General features: G+C 40.8%; 2 protein-coding genes across 9 annotated transcripts in view; both read right to left on the minus strand.

Moving 5' to 3' along the window:
* Positions 1-2,312: 2,312 nt before the first annotated feature.
* On the minus strand, positions 2,313-15,885 carry LOC117949432 (transmembrane and coiled-coil domain protein 3-like). Of its 5 annotated transcripts, XM_034879727.1 has the most exons (6): positions 15,641-15,678; positions 15,065-15,104; positions 8,029-8,164; positions 5,429-6,426; positions 5,007-5,142; positions 2,313-4,581 (listed from the first exon to the last, which is right to left on the minus strand). In XM_034879727.1, the coding sequence occupies exons 4-6, from the start codon at positions 6,382-6,384 to the stop codon at positions 4,279-4,281; spliced, it is 1,395 nt and encodes a 464-aa protein (XP_034735618.1). In that variant the 5' UTR covers positions 6,385-6,426; positions 8,029-8,164; positions 15,065-15,104; positions 15,641-15,678; the 3' UTR covers positions 2,313-4,278. The 5 variants fall into 5 exon arrangements, with proteins under 5 accessions (XP_034735618.1, XP_034735617.1, XP_034735616.1 ...); XM_034879726.1 differs by lacking the exon at positions 15,065-15,104 and having other exon boundaries at positions 15,641-15,885; XM_034879725.1 differs by lacking the exon at positions 8,029-8,164 and having other exon boundaries at positions 15,641-15,869.
* Positions 15,886-18,035: 2,150 nt separating this feature from the next.
* The window catches only part of nr2c1 (nuclear receptor subfamily 2, group C, member 1), an 8,504-nt gene continuing 4,332 nt past the window's right edge, over positions 18,036-22,207 (minus strand). For all 4 annotated transcript variants that reach the window (XM_034879710.1, XM_034879709.1, XM_034879711.1 and 1 more), the window contains exons 8-14: positions 21,176-21,360; positions 20,651-20,804; positions 20,361-20,482; positions 19,713-19,855; positions 19,369-19,506; positions 19,112-19,217; positions 18,036-18,931 (exon numbers count right to left, since the gene is read on the minus strand). In XM_034879710.1, coding sequence (XP_034735601.1) covers positions 18,760-18,931; positions 19,112-19,217; positions 19,369-19,506; positions 19,713-19,855; positions 20,361-20,482; positions 20,651-20,804; positions 21,176-21,360 — 1,020 coding nt within the window. In that variant the 3' untranslated portion in view covers positions 18,036-18,759. The remainder of the gene's footprint in view (positions 18,932-19,111; positions 19,218-19,368; positions 19,507-19,712; positions 19,856-20,360; positions 20,483-20,650; positions 20,805-21,175; positions 21,361-22,207) is intronic.

Raw genomic sequence — 22,207 nt, forward strand, 5'->3', positions numbered from 1 at the left:
TGGCTGTGTCCATGTGTGTGTTAGTCAGGATCTTCTCATCACACCAGTATTTTATCTCCCCCAGCGGCCCTTAGTTGCTCAACAAATGCAAAAAACACAGATCCACCTACGCACACACACACACACACACACACACACACACACACACACACACACACTGTGTGAGTGCCACAGATCCCCAGTTAAGCTATCTGTCTATCATCCCCATTCCTGTTCCTGTGTGTCACCGTGTGTCTATTCCTCTTTTAAGGCATGCAGGCACTAGTCACGCAGAATAAACCGTGCAGAGGGCTGTGCCAGGTGACCCATTTTGCAGTGCCACTGAGTTTACCCACATACAGACATCATTTTTTCTGTATATACGTGTGTTTGTGTGTGTCTCTATTGCTCCCTGGCAGTGATATGCAGCAGTACTTTTGATGTTGTTGTATTGTCGAATACGGTGTGCGTGAAATGTTATCTGTTGTTTGACGATGATATTTCACATGGTGTGTCATTATTTATGTTGTTGGAGTTGTGCTGTTGCATGTTGTACCAGCTTGACTGAGGGATAATTAAAAAGACTGTAATTGAATTAATCCATCTCCCTCCGACTATCTGCATCCAGGGTACCAAAATCCACCCTGATGGGAATTGCACCAGTGACAGTTTCAGTTTACAGAAATCATACCTGTTCACAGGATGGAGTACAATATAACCTTGCTTTACTGTTCATGGAAATACACAGAAATATGCTGCAATGGTGCCCTCCACTTTAGAACTATGTAGATTTCTGTACAGAAACCGTAGTTTCCATGTTAATTTGTTCCAGCAACAGAGGGCGCTACTCTTCCACACAGCTTGGGATATTATGCCACAGAAAAGTGTTGTCTCTATGGAGTACATAGGTTGTGTCTCTCTTCTGCGCCTTACTATTGGCTTTGACAGAATGTAGCTCTGCATACAATCTGGTTGGTACCATGAAGGCTGTTTAAGATGCTGCAGCCTTCCTATGTTTGTCTGATCTCAGTTGTGTCAACAGTGCAGCACCCACACCCTCTAGTGGTGGTGAAGGAGAGATTATTTAGTAGTAAGAGAACAGCAAAAATTTGCAAGAGTGTATGGCTGCAGCCTGGACACCTCCCTTCTCATGCCCCGCTGTCTCACCCGGATGGTGTCATCCCAGAGTTTTGACTTTTCAAGAGTGTCATGACCTCCAATCTCATGACCTTCTGTCTGATGCCCTCCCGCGTCATGCCCTCCTGTCTCATGCCTGGACAACAGTCCAACAGTAAATTTAGATGTTCAGAATACAAAATCGCAAATTATTTCCTAAACGAAGTCACTGTTAATTTAGTCATCATGATGTAATTAATTGAACAAGTTTTCATGCTGAATTTATGGATGTGAAATTTGACCAAAAAAAAATAGGATTCATATAAAATATTGATTAACCTTCTTTCTGAAATCATTAAACATTTAAAACTGCATCAGAGTATGACGTTGATGTTTGTTAAAGCTATCTCATGCGAGGGCTTAATTTCAAGGGCCGAAAGGAGCATCACTGGCTCCTCAAGTTTAATATTGTTATTGTTACCAACAAAATAAGTAATAATCAATCTGTGCTCATATTGTGGAGCAGGTGGAGCCATTTGCTCTTGAAATGTAAAAAAACTTTTTACAACAAAGGACTTCTAGTCCCTGCCTGTTTAATCAGCCGGACAATTTGAGCTTTGTAGACCTTGGGATTTATCAAACTGAATAAATTCCGCCCGCACATAAACACAAAACTGCTTTGCTAGCTCCATCATGTTGTAACTAAGACATCTGCTGAAAAAATAATTGTATTCATTAGCATGATTTCCCTGCTGTTTAGTTCAAAAACATCCAAAACACCAAAGTACTCTGGGAAAACCCTAGCCAGGATGGCGTGAGACAGGAAACATGAGACGGAAAGTCTCCAGGCTGCAGCCATACTCAACTCAATATTTGTGGCATTGATATGTAATAGAATTAGAAACTGTATGCAAATTAAGCTTTGTCTAAGGGTTTGTTATTATGGTGCAAATGTCCATAAGGAAATTAAGAAATCTGTAGTTTTATAAATGAAGAAGGTACCCGTATATTCTGTGAATGTAGACCTTTTTTTGGAAGTTTCTTTGTTTCGTCTGTTTCTTTTTTTACACCAATGGTACTTGGTAACCTAATCTCTGTTTTCTGACTGACTTATGCTGACTACTAATAACTACTGAGATTTCACAATACTGGATCATGTGAGTCAAAAAATGACAAAATACCAAACAACTCCAATTCCAAACATCAGCCACAAGTTAATTAACAAGACTTGTTTAATTTAACAGAAAGTGTCAGACGAAGGCACGTAATGCATAAAAACACAACTGATTGATCACGTAGTGCACCACAGATGAATGAGAATGTAAACCAGATGTGTAGTTCTGCAGGTAAAATGTCCTCAAATATGTCAAAACAAAAAATATGATACAGTCAGTAGAGCAACAGAAAGAAGACAACAAACATTAACACAAACATGTTATTATGGCAGACAAACGTCCATAGCTTCTTGTGAGATCATCAAAGGCAATGTTTGTAAGACAAAAATGATATAACACATAAATCAGTCAAAAGACTTGGCTCATAGATAATCACTTAGAGCCAGTAACATGCTTCTCTGTCATCATTAGAGTACGGAAGGCGGTTTGTTACTTCTTTAATAAAAAGAATTGCATCTTTTCTTGGAAAAATTGTTTCACAGTATAACCCATCGCCTCTTAATCACATTATTAGTAAAAAACAAACATCATACGTAAGTGCCGTGCTTTGTTTTTGTGTTGTTTGGGTGTGTGCGCTTGTCTATCTGCAGTGGAGAGCTGGCGTGTTGATAATACCGCGCAACCAGCACTGTAATGCAGCGGGATTGATTTGGGGCCCTTGAAAGAGGAGACAGCTGGTCTTATCAGAGCCCACCAGTGGCTTCAGTGGTTATGGATCTCTCATGCCAACATAGATGACATTTACTCAACCCTCTCCCCAACAGCACCAGCACCCTGTCACTCTAAAACATTGACGTTAAATGTTCACTCCTAAAAGAAACATTTAAAAAACAGTGCTCGTAGAAATCAAATATTGCACTTCAAACATCAGCAACATTGAACAGAAAACCTTTAAGAGATGACTACCAACAGAGGGCAGACAAGGCAATAAGGAATAAAGAAAAAACATAAAAAGAAACAGGATGTCTATTGCCTCTGTGTTTTAGTCTGCAGATTCTTCATTTAAAGTAATAGTTGCAACATTTTTACAAAATATGCTTAGTATCCTTTTTGCCGTGAGTTAGTTTAAAAGATGGATACCACTCGCATGTCTGTATGCTAAATGTAAAGCTACACCCAGTAGCCAGTTAGGTTAGTTTAGCATAAAGACTCAAAACATGGGAGAACAGCTAGCCTGCATCCAACTACAAGTGCCTCTGAACCACCGTAAACCAACCAAAATCCAAAGTGTAAAAACAGTACCTTGAGGGTTATGTGCCTGACTATTTTCTTGTCATTTTTACACTTAAGTTTTTGTGAAGATTAAATACAACATGTTTACATGACTGAGCTTAGTAAAGGTGCTGAAAGGAAGATTTAGTTACTTTTGGAAAGAACCATGCTAGCTGTTTTCAGTGTTATTACTAAGCTTAGCCAACTGGCTGCTGGCAGTAGCTTCATATTTACTGTACAAATATGAATAGGATTGATCTTTTCATCTAACTTTTGTAGAAAACAAATGAGTGTACATCCCAAAATGTCCAACTAATCCTCCTAGGGTGACGTTAGCGTTTCACAACTGCGGCCAACAAGATATTAAGCTTGAGGTTTTGTTTGTGTGTGTGCATGATTTTTTTAACTGTTTGAGAGAGGTTAACGTCGAGCTGAGGCAAAAGGAGGCAGAATAATCAAGAGTAAGTCTCATGAGCACTTCCTTCCACCCTTCTTGATCCTTGAATTGACCATTTATGTCTTGTGATGATTTCATAGCAATCCCTAGACAAGTTAACAAAATGTACTGTTATATAAATACTATTTTAAATGTTAAATGAAAATTGTTAGCAACACACATTCAAGTTCTAGGCAAGAAAATAAACCATAAAAATTTCATTTCAGTTTGACTCTGAAAAACCATGACCTCTGTAAATGCATGGCGATCTTGTGTGTGTGACGATTGTACAACCAATCCTTAGATAGTCCTATCCTGACAGCAGACAGTGTCCATGTTTCTGCAGTGTTAGTTTCACTATCAGGCAGGTACCAGTAACTTGTCTATGGCATACTGTAAACGGTCCCAGTTCTTCCAGAATATGGTCAAAAAACAAATTCCCAGGAAGGTAGCTATCACTTGGTGCCGGCTCCTCATCAGTGGAGCAGCAAACTTGGCAGCAGTGGAGACACACACCAGGATGACGGTGATGATGGCCAGCATGATGTTGATGCTCTTTCCCAGCAGGACCCGGGCATCACGGCTCTCAAGCTGGACAGTCTGCTGCTGCTGCTGCTGGAGCTCCAGCTTGGACACTCGCGTCTGACACGACTCCAGAGCCTCCTATGATAGATGGAAAGAGACTTTGAGGGCCTGAATGCTTCGCAAATGGCTAAAGGGCATTTTGCTGACCTTCCTTAAATAATCAACTTCCCCTTAAAGACTCATCAACAGAAGGACAAGAGGACAGAAAGGATAAATGTCAAATGACAAAACAGAGTGACATGTGATGAAGGCAACTAATACCTTCACCTCTACATGGATGGCCTCATCACTATGACTAATGACAATAGCCTTATCAACGGACGTCAGACAAGTTGCAGCGCTTCACGTGTTGAGATTTTACTTTAATCTAAAATAATACATAGGACATACATATCTGACCTGCCTGCTGATACCCAACCCTAATGACACAAAAATAACACCACATGTTGTGCAGTGTCCATTTCCATTAAGCACCACAACATAATAGATTCACTATGGCGTACTTGTATGTCGCTGGCCCTTTCATGAGCCTGGTAGGCCACCCTCTCCTCGATGCTGGCCAGTTCCTGCTTTAGATTAGTCATCTCATGTTGGTGAAGTTCTGTCAAGTCGTTTAGTTGGTATTCCAAACGCTCGTACCTGGTAGAAGATGCAAGATGAAATATTTGTTAACAATTATAACATATTATAGGGAGATTTGAATTTGCTGTATACTCCTGTCCTGCTGATGTTATAATGATGAATCTACCATTAAGTAAATACTTGTTTTCAAATTCCATTAGGTGCTAAGGTTGTTTACATTTTGTGTTTTTACTACTCTTTACTGTTCTGAACCTGAGAATAGAGATAGCATTAGACATTAGGCCTGGTGCTAGTGCTACCTGTTACTTGAAGGAAAATGTTATATTAAGTAGTGTAAACATACCTGTATCTCTCTTCCTGCAGTGTTTGGCTGATGATGCCATATTCTCTTTTGAACTGAGCCTTTATTTCCTCCATATCCTCCTCCAGCTGGCTCTGGGCATCTTTGATCTCCCTCACCTCCTCCAGGCACAGAGCCAGTTTGCTCTGGCTGTCTCCCCTGGCCTGTTGGTCCTGGCCCTGCGTCTGCGCCTGCGTCTGCGCCTGCGCCTGCACCGCCGACACTCCTCCCCCCGCTGGCTGCCCGTTACTGTCTGCTGAAATGGAGGCGCTCCCCGAGGAGCTCTCATCATCACTGGGATACTTGGGCTTGCCCACCATGGAGGTGCTGCTACTCAGCCCCTTTCCTGCACTGTCAGTGGGGAGCGGTGAGGAAGCATCCAGAGTGGTCTTGAGGTGGGCAATGTTGTCAGCACTGCCAAACTTGTTCCTAATAAGGTTGGCAAACTCTCGGGGCTTGCTGAAGAAGAAAGGAGGGGAGAGGGAAACACCTGGGCCGATGGTCTTGATCTTGTCCATGGTCGGGTGGCGGCCACTGCCAGTCATATCCCTCAGCAGCTCTCTGGGAGACTCCCTGGGTAAGGTAATGTGTTTGACAGTAGATGAGTGAAGGGAAGGGATGTGGTGGCTTTCACTGTCTTTCATCTTTCGATGGTACTGCTCCAGCTTCTTTTGCATCTTGGCAATGTTTTGAGCTGACTTCTGGTTCTTCTTTTCAAACACCTGCTTGATGCGCCCTACTTGCAGCTTGTCCGCACTGTTCACCAGCTTCAGGTACTCGGCTACGTTCTCGTCCTGGGCCGTCTGCTCAATCTTCAGCTGCTCCGTGACTTTAAGTATCTTCTGCTGGAGGTTGTCCAAGCAAGAACGACTACGCTGGACCTCGCAGCCCACCGCAGGACCAGGACCTCCATCGCTCAGGTCCAGGTCCAGATTGTTCTCTGAGGAACCCCGACGCATTGACCCAAGGATGCTCAGGAAACTGCCCTCAGTACTCCGGTCCTGTGAGGAGAAACAGAGATTAGATACCGATACTGCATTAGATATGGTGAATTTTCAGGGATGATCTTTTACTATGGAAATGTGTCTAACTAGCAAAACAAGTCATCTAGAAAAGGTACAGTAAACAACAACTGTACGCATTACAAACGTATTCATTACAAATGAAAACTGCATTCAGTTCCAAAAAAAAACAACTTTTTGGACGTTTCTGAATTTGCTCTTCATATACAGCCATACTACATAGTTAGTCCGCTACGCCATACAGCTTTCCTGCTATTGTCACAGTGGAACCATCTGGGTGTGTATGTAATCCTATTATTCTGCAAATATGTTGTTTTTTTAGAAGCCAGAATTTAATCCTGTTTGTTTACATAGATGACAAAATTCAAATTACAGCTATTAATGTGTGTGAAAGAAGTGGAGCATGCATATCTAATGTAGGTCAGTGATAATGCCACACAAGGCTCAGGAAATCCCTGTTACAGACATTGTCGCTAGTTTTACAGTAAATCACTATGATACTGATAAAGGCTGAACATTACAGTCGGTTTCCTACTGATGTGTTAATAGTTCACTATCGAGCATGGACGCCTGTTGTAGACTTGAGGAAGTGAAACAGAATAAATATGGCTTAGGTTAGCAAATTTAACTATGGCAGGAAACTTAATACCTCACATAAAGAGGAAACTGAGGAAAGCTGTGGAGACATAATTTATGTATTCATTCTTAGAACAATTGTTCCACTTCAAGTGTGAATGACACTGCAATTAATCTTGCAAGTTGATGACAGTGCTACACCAGTGTAATTACAGGAGATGTAAGCTGATCAAGCCTAACAAAAAAAAAAAAAACAAGCACTATGGGCTGTACAAAGCTGCACTAATCCTAAACAAATGCAACACAGCTAGTGTTAAGCAAATAAACAGATCACAGCAAACTCAGGCAGACTTAGGGCTGAATCCTGCTTAGCATTCCCACATCAGCATGTAATGGTTACATATTGCATAAGTGCTAAACACCTTTATAATTGACCTACGCACACCACGCACACTGACACTCCTAGACTCAGTCCGGTGAAACAGGGTTTAACAATAATAAGGTGATTAAGTATGACTCGACGTACACACCAAATACCAGATAATAATAAAACCAAAACACATTGTCACTCAGGAGGACTATTCCTCTTTCAAACCCGTTGAGCTTAAGTCATCCAATTACACATTCCCATTTACCTGCTGTTGCAATGAATTGTGTCCGTTACACTCCTTCAACTAGTCAAACTTGTTTTTGTGAGGGTGAAACAGTGAGCAAGGATTTGTATCATCATCTCCGACATCTCCATTTATTACTGTGTTATTAATGTGCAACACAGAAACTGCTAAACGAGCATCTCAGCTGTACTTTGGAGCCAAAGTTAGCATGCTAAAACTCTAAACTAAGATGGTGAACATGGTAAATAATGTACCTGCTAAACATCAACATGTTACATCCAGCACCGCTAGCACGGCTGTACACTAGTCTTGAATCTACATGTATATAAAAGTAAAATGTAGTTTTGAAATTATGATGCCTATAATTATACTATACATACATATCACATACTTATTTATATATATTGTGTAACCAGAGAATTCCATGCTTCTTTCTACAAGCATGCCTGGGGTATTTCAGCCTCTGTCCTCATCCCTCTCTTTCTCCCTCTCTGGCATCTGTCCTTCTTGAACACAGGACTCTTTGTCTGCGGAGAAAAAAGCACACTTTGTCATGTCCTACCTCTGCTCTGTCCAGGACTCTGATGAGCGAGCTACTGCATATGGATTGAATGGTCTGACGTATAGCCTGAGGAGCCCTGCGCCCAATCACAATCCTGCTCTTTCCATAGCATACGCAATATCTCTTGACAAAACAATCAGGTTCACACAAAAGCTGTTCTTTTGTCAAACCTGTTTGTCATACAGGAGCATAATATCCTCCTTCTTCAAGAGGAAGTGTAGCGCAGGCTTATGTGTGGGTTTCTCATATTACCCAGTCTTGCTTCGTTTTCAAACAACAAACACAAAGAGCTGCCTGTTCGACCAGACAGCTTAGACGGCATGCTATTTCTGCAGTAATGGAACTAAGCTAGCTCATCAGGCACTCTCCCACCACAGACTTAACTTTGGAATGTTCAATATTCTCTTTTGTGGCATTAGTCACCAAACACAGAACACAGTGATGTATGTTTATTGCTTTAAGGTGTCATTAATTGATCACTGCTGAGGCCTGCAACTGAAAGCGTATCGATGCAACTTCCATATTTACAGTCACACACCTGAAGAAGTAAATGTCAAGCCAAACGACACCGCTGGAATGAGGGGCATATGCTTTTTCTCATTAATTCAAATCAATTCAATTTTATTTACTGTATATAGCGCCAAATCACAACAACAGTTATCCTACTGCGCTTTTCATAAAAGAGCAGGTCTAGACCGTACTTTGTGATGTTATTTACAGAAACCCAACAATTAAACAAGATGGCTTTTGGCACAATAAGACCTGATTCATAAGCACAACGCAGATGAAATGAATAGCACACCCCATGTGTTTTACACACACTCAAACCCAAAAATGAGTATGCCTTTAGACTATTTTTTTGTAAGAAATGTAATAAGCCCATGTCCACGTCCGCCACAACTACTGCTACTCAAGATTTCTCCCCACACTGACTTACTGCTGAAGAAATCTGAGGGTCTCTCTGGATGAGTGGCTGTGCTAAATGAATGAGACGCATGCTGATGAAAATGTCCTACCAAATCTACTGAGGAGCTGCCCTACTTTTCACTCTGTTTCTCCCGAACACTTATGCAGGCGTTCTCCAGGGGTGGTTGAGGTAGGAGGGTGAAACAGGGTCAGGATTAAAGGGCCTTTGGGGATGGCAGGAGACAACGGGAGGGGTGAAAGCTCAGTAACAAAGGGAAACGCTGCTTGAACAACACGGCAGATGGCAGCGGTAAAGTCTGACAGTTAGGAGGACAGTCCATGGCTGAGAGGTCACAGCTTTAACACAGGGTAGAGTTTGATCAAATGGAGTTTCATTTATTTGAGCCAGGTAACCTGTATGGGTGTCCTTGAGCAACAGGATGAACTCCTACTTGCGATCACAGACTGAGATTTGTTGGGATTTCAAAGCTGGACTGTGTGAGCCCCATCTGTCTTATCATATGCCAAAAATCTGGTATATCACTATCAATATGAGAAAATGTTGTGAAATTAAAAAGCCAGGCATACTCCCACTGCTTGACTCACCAACTGATATTAATGTGTCAGTAGAGCAGAAGACAGACAGACAGACAGACAGACAGACAGAAAGTGGGAGACAAAAAAGCAAGAGAGCTTTTTTTTTGGTACAGAAACCAAAACCTGTAAGAGTATAAGAATAGAACAAAAGGGGGACGCTCCCAAACACAGCACAGCAGCGCACATCATTCCAATCATCATTTCATCAACAAGAGCTACAGGAGGCCCAGTGTGCCCTCAGGGTGCCTCCCTTGCACCTCAACTCTGTGTGAGCCCCCTGTCCCCCACTCTGCCCTACATAGCCCACAGCGTCTGTCCAAAACCATGGCCCAATTATTATGCCCCGACCTCGCTAGACAGCATAACATAAAGTTCCAACTGCATTAGCCTCAATCTTAACCCAACAAGGGAGAGCTTTGTGTTGTTCTGCTTGAGAAATCTGTCTGAATCTTCTAGCCACAATTTGGGGGCAAAATCGAGGGAGGTGATAAAAACAGATGCTCCTTATCTTGCACTGCAGTGTGCTCTTTCTCAGATCAATGCTCTAGTTACTGACTACATTTTTTATGCAAAAAAGATCTGCTCATCTGCCCACTGCAGCACTAGAAGAAACAGTCAAAGCAGCAATTCAACATTGGAGAACTGGAGTGAGGTGAAAGCACAAACATTATTCAGAACTGGGTGGGTATGTTGCGTAGTGGGTAAATTGAGCAGTATAGGTGAAATAAATATAGTTTCAGATAAGTAGGACATACAGAAACTGAGCCTGTTTCTTGTTAAACTCGCTGTACCTCCCTGTTGGGGGGGGGGGGGGGGGGGGGGGGGGGGCATTAATAAAACCACAGACTTTTTATGAAAACAGGACCTGGTGAAACCATCAGTCGACAGTGTAGGTTCAGGTCATGCAGGCACATAGACACTACTACAAGCACACGCGTTTGCAGTGATCCGAGGAACTTTGAGTTAAAATGATGACTTTTTTTAGCGTTCCCTCTGTCGATGCCTCTCTGCACCCCAAATACATGCACACACACACACAGGGCAATTGAGCTGGCACACTCATTGAGGTGGAACAAAACCGTCCCTTCAGCAGAGAACAGAACCACAGAGGGGAAGAAGCTTGCGGTGCTTATTGGTATTCCCTCCAGCTGATCCTCATGGATACAGACACTCTCCCACTCAGAGTTCACACAGGGAAACGGGAAGAAAACCACAGTGGGAGAGAGTGAGAGCGACAGGGAGCAAATCTTTGATTGTATAAATGCTGACCCAACATCTCCTCCTCTCATCTGCATCCCACAGCTGCCTATGCAGACACACTTTGATCCCAAAATCTTTGTTTAGAGAAACAGTATGCCTCATTAGAATAACAGAGGAAATAAAACTATAGCAACAGAGTTGGAAGTCTAGAGTTTCCTGAATGACTAAACTCCCGGAGGTCAGTGTAGTGAATTGCTTAAGAAGTATTTGCCATTATCTTATAAACAAACTGATTCAAGACTAAAGGCTGAATCCCATTTCTCTAACTTACCCCCTTGCCCTTGCCCTTACCCCTAGCCCTTGGCACTCAAAACCGAGTGGTAAGGGCTAGGGGGGGAAACATCCCCCTATGAAATGGGACACCACTTGGTTACATCACCATACAGTGTTGGCAACAAACTTCCAAGATGCCATCTGCAACTGTGTTTGTGTTGATTGTGTGGGTTTTGACAGCAGTGTTATATGAATTTATATATTTTATAGTTATTTTATGTTCACTTTGGCGGCGGTGGTGGTGCGGAGGTTATCTGTGTAGTACTTAAGTCTGTTTATAAAAACCATGTGTATATACACTGCATGGTGTGTTGTATATCTGTTTCGGTTATCACTGTTTTGGTTATCATTGATGTTCAGAAAAACTTTCTTTGTTAACAAAAATCTGTCTTTATTGCTCAATAAATTAAACCTAACAGCCAAAACCTTACATCAAATATATTATATTACCGAAACATTATCAACTATTAGAACCATAACTTACATGTCACACACATATTAAAAAGGAACTCAAATGTGTAAAACTCTAAAAAGACAAACAAGACCACAAACAAACAAATTACCTACAAAAAACTACTAAACTATTCTGTTATTCCAGACCAGCCGGATGCCTGTGTGCCAGTAACCCTTCCCTCGCATTTCTTTCATCAGTGTCCAGTATCATAACCAACAACAATGTACAAGTGCATGAACATGAATTAACTACAAATGTTTACAATAATATGGTACCAATACAATAATGAATGGCTACAACATGACCACATGATTTAACAAACTTCTGCTCGTTTTCAGCCCGAAAGTGGATCAACTGCCGTGTGTCCTCCTGTGTCCCTGTGTGATAAAGGACATAAATAGGATATAAAGGACCTATCAAGTTCTCCAAAGCAAGTAGGGTTGTGCAAGGACATGTGTATCAAACGAAATTCTCTGCTAAAGGTAAAAACTGTAGACATGCATGGAGTCCAGTCTAGGCAAAGATATACGGGACTGTAGCAATGTAACGTTACCATTAGCATCAATGCTAGCGTTAGCATAGCAAGGTAGCGATTTTTAAAAACGTTTTGAATTAAAAACATGATTGCTAGTACATATGTACAGGATTGTATATAGCACAAAACAAGACTGTCGTAATTTTTAAATCAATTATTTAAGGCAAACATACTTACATTTATGGGTTTCTTTGGTCGTTCTGGTCGCCATAGTTGCCGGCTGCGCAGTGTATTCTGGGTACCCCTTACTTTCAAGTAAGATCACGGCTTGGCTTAAAACTACCCCTTTATCTTAGCCCTACCCATGATCAAAATAGTAGACCGATCTGGCAGCCATTGTTACCTTTTGCACAATATATATGGATACCCCGATTTCAAGTAAGCTTGCGTCCTCCCTTGGTTTTAAGGCTGTGCACCCCTTCTTCTTACCCCTAGCCCTCGATCAAAATTAGTATTGGGACAGCCCTTACTCTCGCGTGAACGCGCAAAACTAAGAGGAAGGGGGAAGGGGAAGGTGTAAGAAAGAGAAATGAGATTCAGCCTTATAAAGTGCAAAAATAAGCCCATTGAGGTAACTGAAACCTCTTTTATGCTAGCTCATATTAGCTTTTTAGTGCCAAGATTCAGCGTAAATCTCATTTACACATTAACACTCCCAGCATCTGCTTGCCGCCGTGGACTGGGAAAGTATTGAATTGGATTCAATTAAGATAAATATGAAACTATACTCATTGCACTGATTCAAAGTGAGAGTGTGGATAGAGTCAGTGGTATAGCAGGGTTGATGAAGAGTGAAGCAGCCATTAAAAACATAGACCTTAAAAATAAAAAGGGGGACACACAGGGAAACGATTCATAACATACAGAACATAGCATAATAAATGTTTGCTAATTATACGGATGTGATGGCTAATGTGTTTGCTTTGTGTGGGGTGATATGTTAAAGAACCCATACAGGTAAAGCATAAGGTTAATGTAAGGACAGACATTTCACTGAGAAATGGCATGAATATCTCTACAGAGCCACTGCCCAGTGAGAGTAAAGACTCTTAAACTGAGATGTTGCATCATCTTTGGCCTCTAACCCACTATATCTACTGCACATTGTGTTTTTGAGGATCAAAACTGGAATGTTATTTACTGCCAACAACAGGAGAAAAAGAATAATTACACAGTAATAAACCAGCCAAACAGTTAGATAGTGCCATTGTATTGTGTTGGCAGTTGTACCCCAAACGTCTTGTTTACTCGCAAAGTTGGCTCAAATTACTTGTGTGTGAATCTTTCAAGCTCTATTCAAGGTGAAATTTTATTGATTTCCTTCATTTATGTGTAGATTTTAATCGAAGGTATCAGCCATTGGTCACATGGCAGCAGGGCTTTTAATAAAAAGTTAAACAGGCCGAAGAAAAGCTGCCAGAGCTGCCTTTCACATGCATGATCCATTTGAAGACAACAGGTTACAAAAGTGGCAAGCCTGGAGGCTCTTACATATATGAGAGACTAGGAAGAGAAAAAACCTGCTGCACAATACCTGACTGACTCTCTGATTGCACAAGACTCACACACGACAGAGCATTCCTCTCCTCTGTGTCACTGACTGAGAGCACCTGGCTTTATGACATACACAGGTTGAACTGTCACAACACGTTAGGGGATTTTATTGAGCATCATACATTAAAATGTTTATGTTTTTCTCCATTACATTACATTATATGTCATTTAGCTGACACTTTTATCCAAAAGCAACTTCCAATTGCTATTAATGTCAGAGATTGCACGCCTCTGAAGCGACTTAAGTGTCTTGCTCAGGGACGTATTGTTTGATGTATTGCAGTAGGAATCGAACCCAGGTCTCCCATACAAAAGGTACGTGTCTTATCCACTGCACCACCACCATCCCATAATAGTTAGTAAGTGTTGAAGGTGTTTTGGTGGTAGTTGTTTTTTATCTGAGTGAATGGTTTAAGAATAGGAGTTGTAAGTTTTAAAATTAAATATTTAAAGCACAAAGGCAACTTTGTGATTTGGGCTACATAAACCAATGGACTAACTTGACTACCTTTCTGTGTAAAGACATAAAAAGGTGCCATCTGGCAGTAATCAGGACATTTCCATCCCCTCTTTGCTACATGCTTTAAATAGTGTTGACAAAACATCAGCACTCATTACAGATTTTGCATACAATCAAGATTCACAAGAATCTGTGTGGTAAATAAAGATGATCTGTTCAATGTGATGAAATCAATTATAAATTAAAAAAGAAATGTGTTGATTGTGTTGGAATCTTCTTCAACATGATAGGGCAAATGTCAGGATATATAAAATAGTTAACATGAATCACCATTACACATTAAATTAGGTGAGGTCATTTTTTTTTTCTTCATAAACTAGGTCAGGCATTGAGTCATGGACTGGTCACATAAGACAGACACCTGTTGGATGGAGTGAAAAACAACTGCTTACTTAAGACTTTGAGTTTCTCTTGTATCGGAAGTAAAGTGCTTTGTCAATTGTATTTGGTTGGAGAAGGACAAATGCTAAAAAAAACACTTGCAATGTAATGCAATCCAACATTCCCATAAACTACAGCATAAAGGAATCGGCATGTGGATGATTATCCATTAAAATCACCAGTTTCAAATCAACAAACAGGTATTTATTACAGGAGTGGGTTCCTGTACTAAGTCTTGAGAACCGCTCGTACAAACAACTTCCCACTGGAGCTGTATATAAGGAGGTTAGGAGTAATACACCTGCCATGACATAGTTGCTCTCATACAACACTGGCACAATACAACAGTACAACAGTACAACAGTACAGTAGGCTACTAGTTTACTGTGTAATTATACTTCATAGGAAAACATTACTAAATGTACCTGAAAGGGAAAGGTTACTGGTTACGTTGCATTTTCAGATTTTACTCACAAAATGTAACAATTAAAATAGGATGCATTATTATTCATTAAACTATCCAGTATTAAATTAGAATGGAGTAGCTCTGATGAACGGTTCTAGAGATATACGAAGGAGACTATACAGAGCCCTAGCTTTAGTAAAATGTTACAGACCCAACTATATTGAATAATTGATAAAAGAATCGACTGATTAAATGTAGAAAATAATGTTAGTTTCGGTGCTAGTTTCGATGTAAGGCCAACATATGCCCATTATCGATCTCTCCATGTAAATCCGGCCCAGGAATTCGTACTCGAAGTTTACAGTTCCAGATACTTGAAGACATCTTGTACCGCTAACCCAACTCCACTCCAATGCTCTTTGTTATGGGGAAATATGTAGCTTTAAACGGTTTCACATGACGTGGAGAGCAACAGACAACAATGTATCGCTGGTACAGTAAGGGACCTGCCGTTAATGACACAACAATGCTGCACTCGTCACACATGATACTCACCATCCGGCTGCTGAGGTATTTCTCCTCTTCAGATAAACTTCGCACAGACACGTTGGCACTGGGCATAATAATCCCGTGTTTGTGGTCAATTGTGAGCTGCTGGTTCTTCAATTCAAGACCGGGACTAGTTTACAACTCGCGCTTCATCTCGCGACCATGTTGAGCCCCGTTTCTCTCCCCTCTCTCTCTCCCACATACACTCTTGAGTTCGGCTGCCCTCGTCAACATACAAAGTGTGAACCCAAACTCCGCCTTTTTCTCTCTACATGGAGGCTGCGCGAGGAGGGGTTACTCTTTCAAAACACGTGCAACTCCCTGGTAGATAAGGATACAAAAAAACGCCTCAGTTTTTGAGGTATAGTTGTTATCAAAAGCTATTTCTTAAATAAAGACATTCCTACAATGTGACCATGTTGGCTCTCATTGTGGTTTTACTGTATGTCGTTTTAAGATGAATGAACTTCTAATTTCAAATTAAGAATGTCACATTTTGGGGAGTGAACATAAAGTGCATCAAAGCCAAATAGACAAAGTATGTCACAATACTGGATAAAATGCAGGTTTTCTTTTTTTTTAAATCATGTCCTATTTAAATCAGGACGTCTTACACGTTAATTTGTCTGTCCTAATGTTGTTTTAAATACCATGTGGTGGGATTTTACTGCAACATAACTTCACCATGGGTACAATAAACATGAACGAACGATATTACCGACTGTAACTAATGAGTTGTCAACTCAAAAATAGTAGGCAAAAAAAGTACTGTAAGTGGAAATGCCAAAGAGAGGCACAAGATGACTTACTTTAAACTTGTACAGTTTCTGAGTATAGGAACTTTCCACCACAGTCAATTACATCACCAATTTAAATTTTTATTTCATCTTTAGATTTATTATAGCGATATTTGAATGACTAAATTAAAGTTAATATAAGAGACAAGCAGTCATACCCAAATCCCCAAGAGGCCATAGGAACAGTCCAGCTGGCCCTTTCACACATTCATTCAGCTTGGTCATTCCAAGCTTTTGGTGTGTGTTAATCCACCTAGCTGTGAACACAAAAGCCCATGTTGCATCACAAATCGGGTAACCTTTTTAGTTACACACAATAAGTTTTTTGTTTTGTTTTTTGGGGCTGTCCTTTTGATTGTTCAGACCATACAGTGACATGCATTAACCTCTGTGGTTCATATTAAAATGTATACTGTTTATTGATCCCCAGAGGGCAAATTACAATTAGCAGATGAGTCAGGTGTAGTGATATGATAGGGCTGTGGAGAAACTCATAAAAAAAGCCAAAGGATACTCTGGACAATGGACTTCTAAAAACAACTGCAGACAATATCATTCTTGTGGTCATCAAGTTACAACGGTCCTATCGGTGCCTTTAATTAGCTGCATATATTTACTGGGTAACTAAAGCAAAAGAAAGCTTACAGTTGCTGTCTTCTGTCCACTCCATATCCGCAGAGCACTAATAAAAAATGTATTGGCTTTATTAACACACACTGAAAGTCTAGTCCTTTGCACAGCAGCCTGCGACATCTACCTTCACGTCACTTGACACGCAACAGAACAATAAATCAACGGGGTAGGATACAGATTTTGCATTAATAATTCAGAAGGGACATGTAAACAATCTGTTGTTTTTAGAAACAGGGGCAAGTTCCAACAAGCATGGTTACTGAGTTTCTTGACACATTTATTTAATCTACGAGACTCATCAAGTCTGGAACAAAGAGCTATTGCAGGTTTTATTTTACAAAGTTGTCCAGATAACTGTTTACTAATAAGTAAACATGTTTCTACAAAGTAGGTGGATAAACACATGGGAGACAAATTGTGGACTAATAAAGCATTTGAGGCAGAAAACAACATGTTTACAAGACTCACCCCAAAATCAAATGTTTGTCTACTGGGCCAGTTTTATGGGTACCAGGTTACTTAAAATCCAGTCTACTAACACCAAAGATTCACTACTCTCTCTTAAGGGGAACTTTGATCGATAAAGATTACATGTTGATTAGCTTGGTATAAATGTCAACTAAAGAATGTTTGATCTCCTTATATAGTTTGAATACTCCATTGATGGCTCTGTGTGATTACTTGGCACCGAACTTAAGTAAGCATGTTATTGTATTTAAAGTTATTTTTGCAGCAATGACGCATGGAAAAACACTACTGCCTTTTTAATAAAAAGGCAAAGAAAACTGTATCATATCATGACTGAGCATGGGTCCAATAAATAATATTTTTGGCTATTTGGTAGTCCACAGCTGCTCTCCAAAATACTGGCAAAACCAATTTTGTTAAATAGCAGAGCCTGAGAAGTTGCACTCGATTCTTTCAAACAACACATAATGCAGTGAAGAATCTGGGGAGGATATTACATAGTCCACATTCTTTACAGATATTTTATCAAAATGAAATATCAATTGTGTAAATAGAGAAATGTGATTGAAAAGTGTTTTTATTTTTCAAAGGACTTGACCATTTTCCATCCACTTCAATTTGTCCAAGAGATGTAATTCATGAATTGCCAAGTGCTGCCCAATTTAGCCTTCTTGGTGCATTCTATATACAAATCTATATACACAGTAACTTCATGATGGTGCCCGATCCTTTGGATTGGCAAACAAATAAGAAATAAAGGTTATAACCTTTTGCAATAACATCTCACAACTCAATTCACATTATTACAATTGTTTCCTGATGATTATTAGAAATTAAAAAAAGCATGACCATGTAAGAAAGCAGTGAAAAACAAAACCATCCTGATACCTTTAAAGTAGAAACAACATCTGCTGAAAAAGGAAAGGCCTGTAGGCGATGAAGCATAAAATACTTTGTACATTAAAAAGCGCAATCTACTATGCAGGTTTCAAGGGTTCGTTCCTGAATGGGCAGATATTGGCAGGCTCACTTGCCACTGGAGTTGATTTATTTTGTCCTCTTTGTGAGTTGTGCTCTACTGACTGGTTACTGAGGAGTAGGAGCAAGGTAATTCTGTGTCATAAATACAGTTTGTCGTGACCACTTAGTGACCGGTCTGTTGAGCACTCCGATTGGCTGGCTGTCCAGTTTTCACAGTCCAATGTTGCAATTACAAATGGCAGTGTGTCAGACCCCACAGACCGTCTGGCTATTATAATCGGTGGACTCCATTTTGAGGATGTAAGGGATAATGCTGTCGATCTGCACGTTGCCAATGAGCCCGGCGAAAAAAAGCTCCTCAGTGACGGCTGCACTTATCAGCCGCAGGGCGGGAAGACGCAGCAACAGCTTGGATAACCTGAGAGCAGTAAGGGGGAAATGAGACATCAAATCCAAACGTGTATGACAGCAGCTACATCTATGATATCATCAAAATTCACAAATTTGTCTTGCTTAATTGAGTTGTTCTGTGTTAGTACATCATCACCTTTCTGTCAATGAACTGGCATTATGTAGTGCAGAGGTAAAGGCTACTGACCGATAGGAGTCTTCTGGGTAGGTGCTGGTTACGTAGTCCTGCAGCTCCATGTAGGCCTTCTCCTGAAACCGCTCTATCTGTGGAGTATTATCGATGCCTGGGTGATCTAGCACAAAAAACACACATGCACAATGTCAGACAAGAGTACATGCAAATTTGGCCCTATATACAACTTTTTCTCAGGATTCTGCTCTAACAAAAAAACCAAGAAGTTAAAATGTAATTATCATTTTTAAACGGGCTAGTTTTCAACGCACCAGGACTAAAGAGAATGATGGCTTTGAGGTAGGCATATTCATAAGAGTCTGGGGACAGCTTGGTCATGCTGTTACAGAACTCCTGCATCCTCCAGATGTGCTCCATTACTAGTTTTACTCGATCTGGGGACAGCTTATCTGTAGGAGAGAAATAAAGAGGCAAGTATGTAAGGGAAAGAGCATCAGTAGTTTTTTTTTGCAACCTCAAGAAAATTGTGCCACAAAAATACACATGGCAGGTAAATATTTTCTTCATAGCATCACAGTGAAAAACATATTTTGAGCTTCTGAAATTGTATTCAAGTGTTAAACCCTGCAGGCAGTCAATGGCAAAGCCGTCCGACCTTCCTGTAAGCTGGTCTGCAGATGGTTGATAATGGCACTTAGGATGGTACCGACATTCATGATGTTTGAGCACTGTGCCAGACCCAGGGCAAACAGCTCATTCCAGCAGGCTTTCATTAAGTTAATGTCATTCTCTTGACCACTGAAAAAACAGATGAGAGTAATTACATTTTACTACAGAGAACTGTACGGCCATATATACACACATATACAGAGTACATATACACATTCACATACAGTGGGGCTCGAAAGTTTGGGCACCCCAGGTAAAAAATTGTCTTAATGTGCATAAAGAAGCCAAGAAAAGCGTGCCGGTTAGATTTGTGTCCGACTTGATCCCGACATGCTCTGACGTCATGCACACGTAGGCAACGATAATCTCCGGGCAGTACAAGGTATTAACTCTTTAGGGTGCCCAAACTTTTGCAGATGCCATTTTTTGTTTTCTGTTAAAATTTTTGAACGTGTGTGTGTGTCTGTATATATATATATATATATATATATATATATATATATATATATATATATATATATAGAGAGAGAGAGAGAGAGAGAGAGAGAGAGAGAGAGAGAGAGAGAGAGAGAGAGAGAGAGAGAGAGAGAGAGAGAGGTTATGAAATAATGAAAAATCTGTGTCAAAAGCTTACCCAAGAGTTTGAAAGGCAGGGATGGAGCGTACCCAGTGCATAGAGAGAAAGAGTAGTCGGGAAGCTGACTCACAGATGTAGTTGACATTGAGGTACTCTGGCACAGGCAAAGGCATCATAAGCTGTAGGAACACATTGTAGAGTAAAAAGGGAAAACATGACTGCAGTGTTAAGAAATCAGAAGTATTCAGAAAAATGTGTTGAAAAATGTAACCCATTAAAACAGAGCAAGGGTTTTGGTCTCAGTTGGATTTCATCTCGAAGGTAAGGGTCAAAGGCTGTGCTTTTACCTTGAAAGGGATATGGCTGTCAGAGAGTATCGGCCCCTCCAACTCCACCACAGGACCCGACTGGTCCCCCGACATTAGCTGCATTGTGGCCTCCAAGGACTCTCCTGCTGAGACCTCACCCGGGTGCAGGACTTTGGCCAGGGTGTCGAAAGCTCTGGTACGCAAAATATGAACACAGAATGTTAACATTAAAAGATCCATGTTTTGTCAGACATACAGTATATTGTAGCTTACAACAGAAATAGAAAATATAGAATACAACTCAAAGCGGCACTGTAGTGCACCCTCGACATAGAGTTCATTTCTGATTGACTATGGGTGGATCTAATTAAGTCCTTAAGAGTGGAATCAGAAACCACATGGCCCTGCAGGAAATTCTATTAAAGCTTTGTGCCAAACAGACAATAACAGACCCTGGGTTTCTTTCTAATGCTCCTGCGGATCTCTAGCCTATGTATCAACTTATTCAGAAACAACTACTGGTTAGTATCAAAGCTTCTTGATTCTTTAGGACATCTCCCTCACCGAGTGATATCACTTGCGGTTTGCTCATCTCCTTGGATGTCTGTCATCGAGCTGTCCCCGTTGCTAAGCGTTTCTTCTCCCATCAGATCATTGCTGCAGTCACTTGCCTCCCTTGCCTTGTTGAGGTGGGCTAGGGAGGTCACTACATTTGCCAGCGTGCCGAGGTCCCCTTGGGATGGATCGTCCTGTCGAACGGGTAGCAGTCATTATCAACCATGTTTTATATAAACACTAAAGTTTGATTTGTTTGTACTGCTCTGTCTCCAGAAGAGTAACAAAGAGGGAACTGGTCCACAACACAAGGATTTACACACCTGCACCTTTAATGAACAGTCAATTATTCCTTTCTTGATTCAACAGTGGGGAAAATAAGTACTCAACACATACCACACCCACACGCACACAAAACATATTTCCAATGCAGTTATTCACTTGTATGTTTGACCAACCATTGGCATCAACTCAATAAAACTACACAGATTAAGAAATTAAAACAGTCCAATTCATAAAAAAGGGTTTTGCATTAAAGTGGAATTAAACAGCGTATTGAACACGCCAAATGAAATGCATTCAATACTTGGTGGAGAAGCCTTTGTTGGCGTTGCCAACTTGAAGACGCTTCCTATACAAAAAACTAACGTTTTACAGTTTAAATGGGGTTTGGCCCATTCTTCACACAGAGTCTTTACATCTTGAAGATTTTGGGGGCTCGCTGACAGAATCTTGATCTTCAGTTCCTTTCACAAATGTTTTATTAGATTAAAGTGTGCTGATTGACCGGGCCATTCCAACACCTTTATATTCTTCCTCTGGAACCAACTGACCGTCTCTTCTGCAGTATGTTTGGATCGATGTCTTGCTAAGAGGTCAACCCAAATCTGATCCTCATCGTCCCGGTGGAATGGTAACAGATTCTTCTCAAGTAAATGGCTCCTTTCATGTTCCCTTTGATCATTTGTGGCGTTTTTCCACTGCTGGTAACAGCTTGCCTCGGCTCGCCTCGGCCCGCCTCGGCTCGCCTCGGCCCATTAT

Source organism: Etheostoma cragini, chromosome 8 (genome assembly GCF_013103735.1).
Source record: "Etheostoma cragini isolate CJK2018 chromosome 8, CSU_Ecrag_1.0, whole genome shotgun sequence".
In the NCBI taxonomy this organism is placed as follows: Eukaryota; Metazoa; Chordata; class Actinopteri; order Perciformes; family Percidae; genus Etheostoma; species Etheostoma cragini.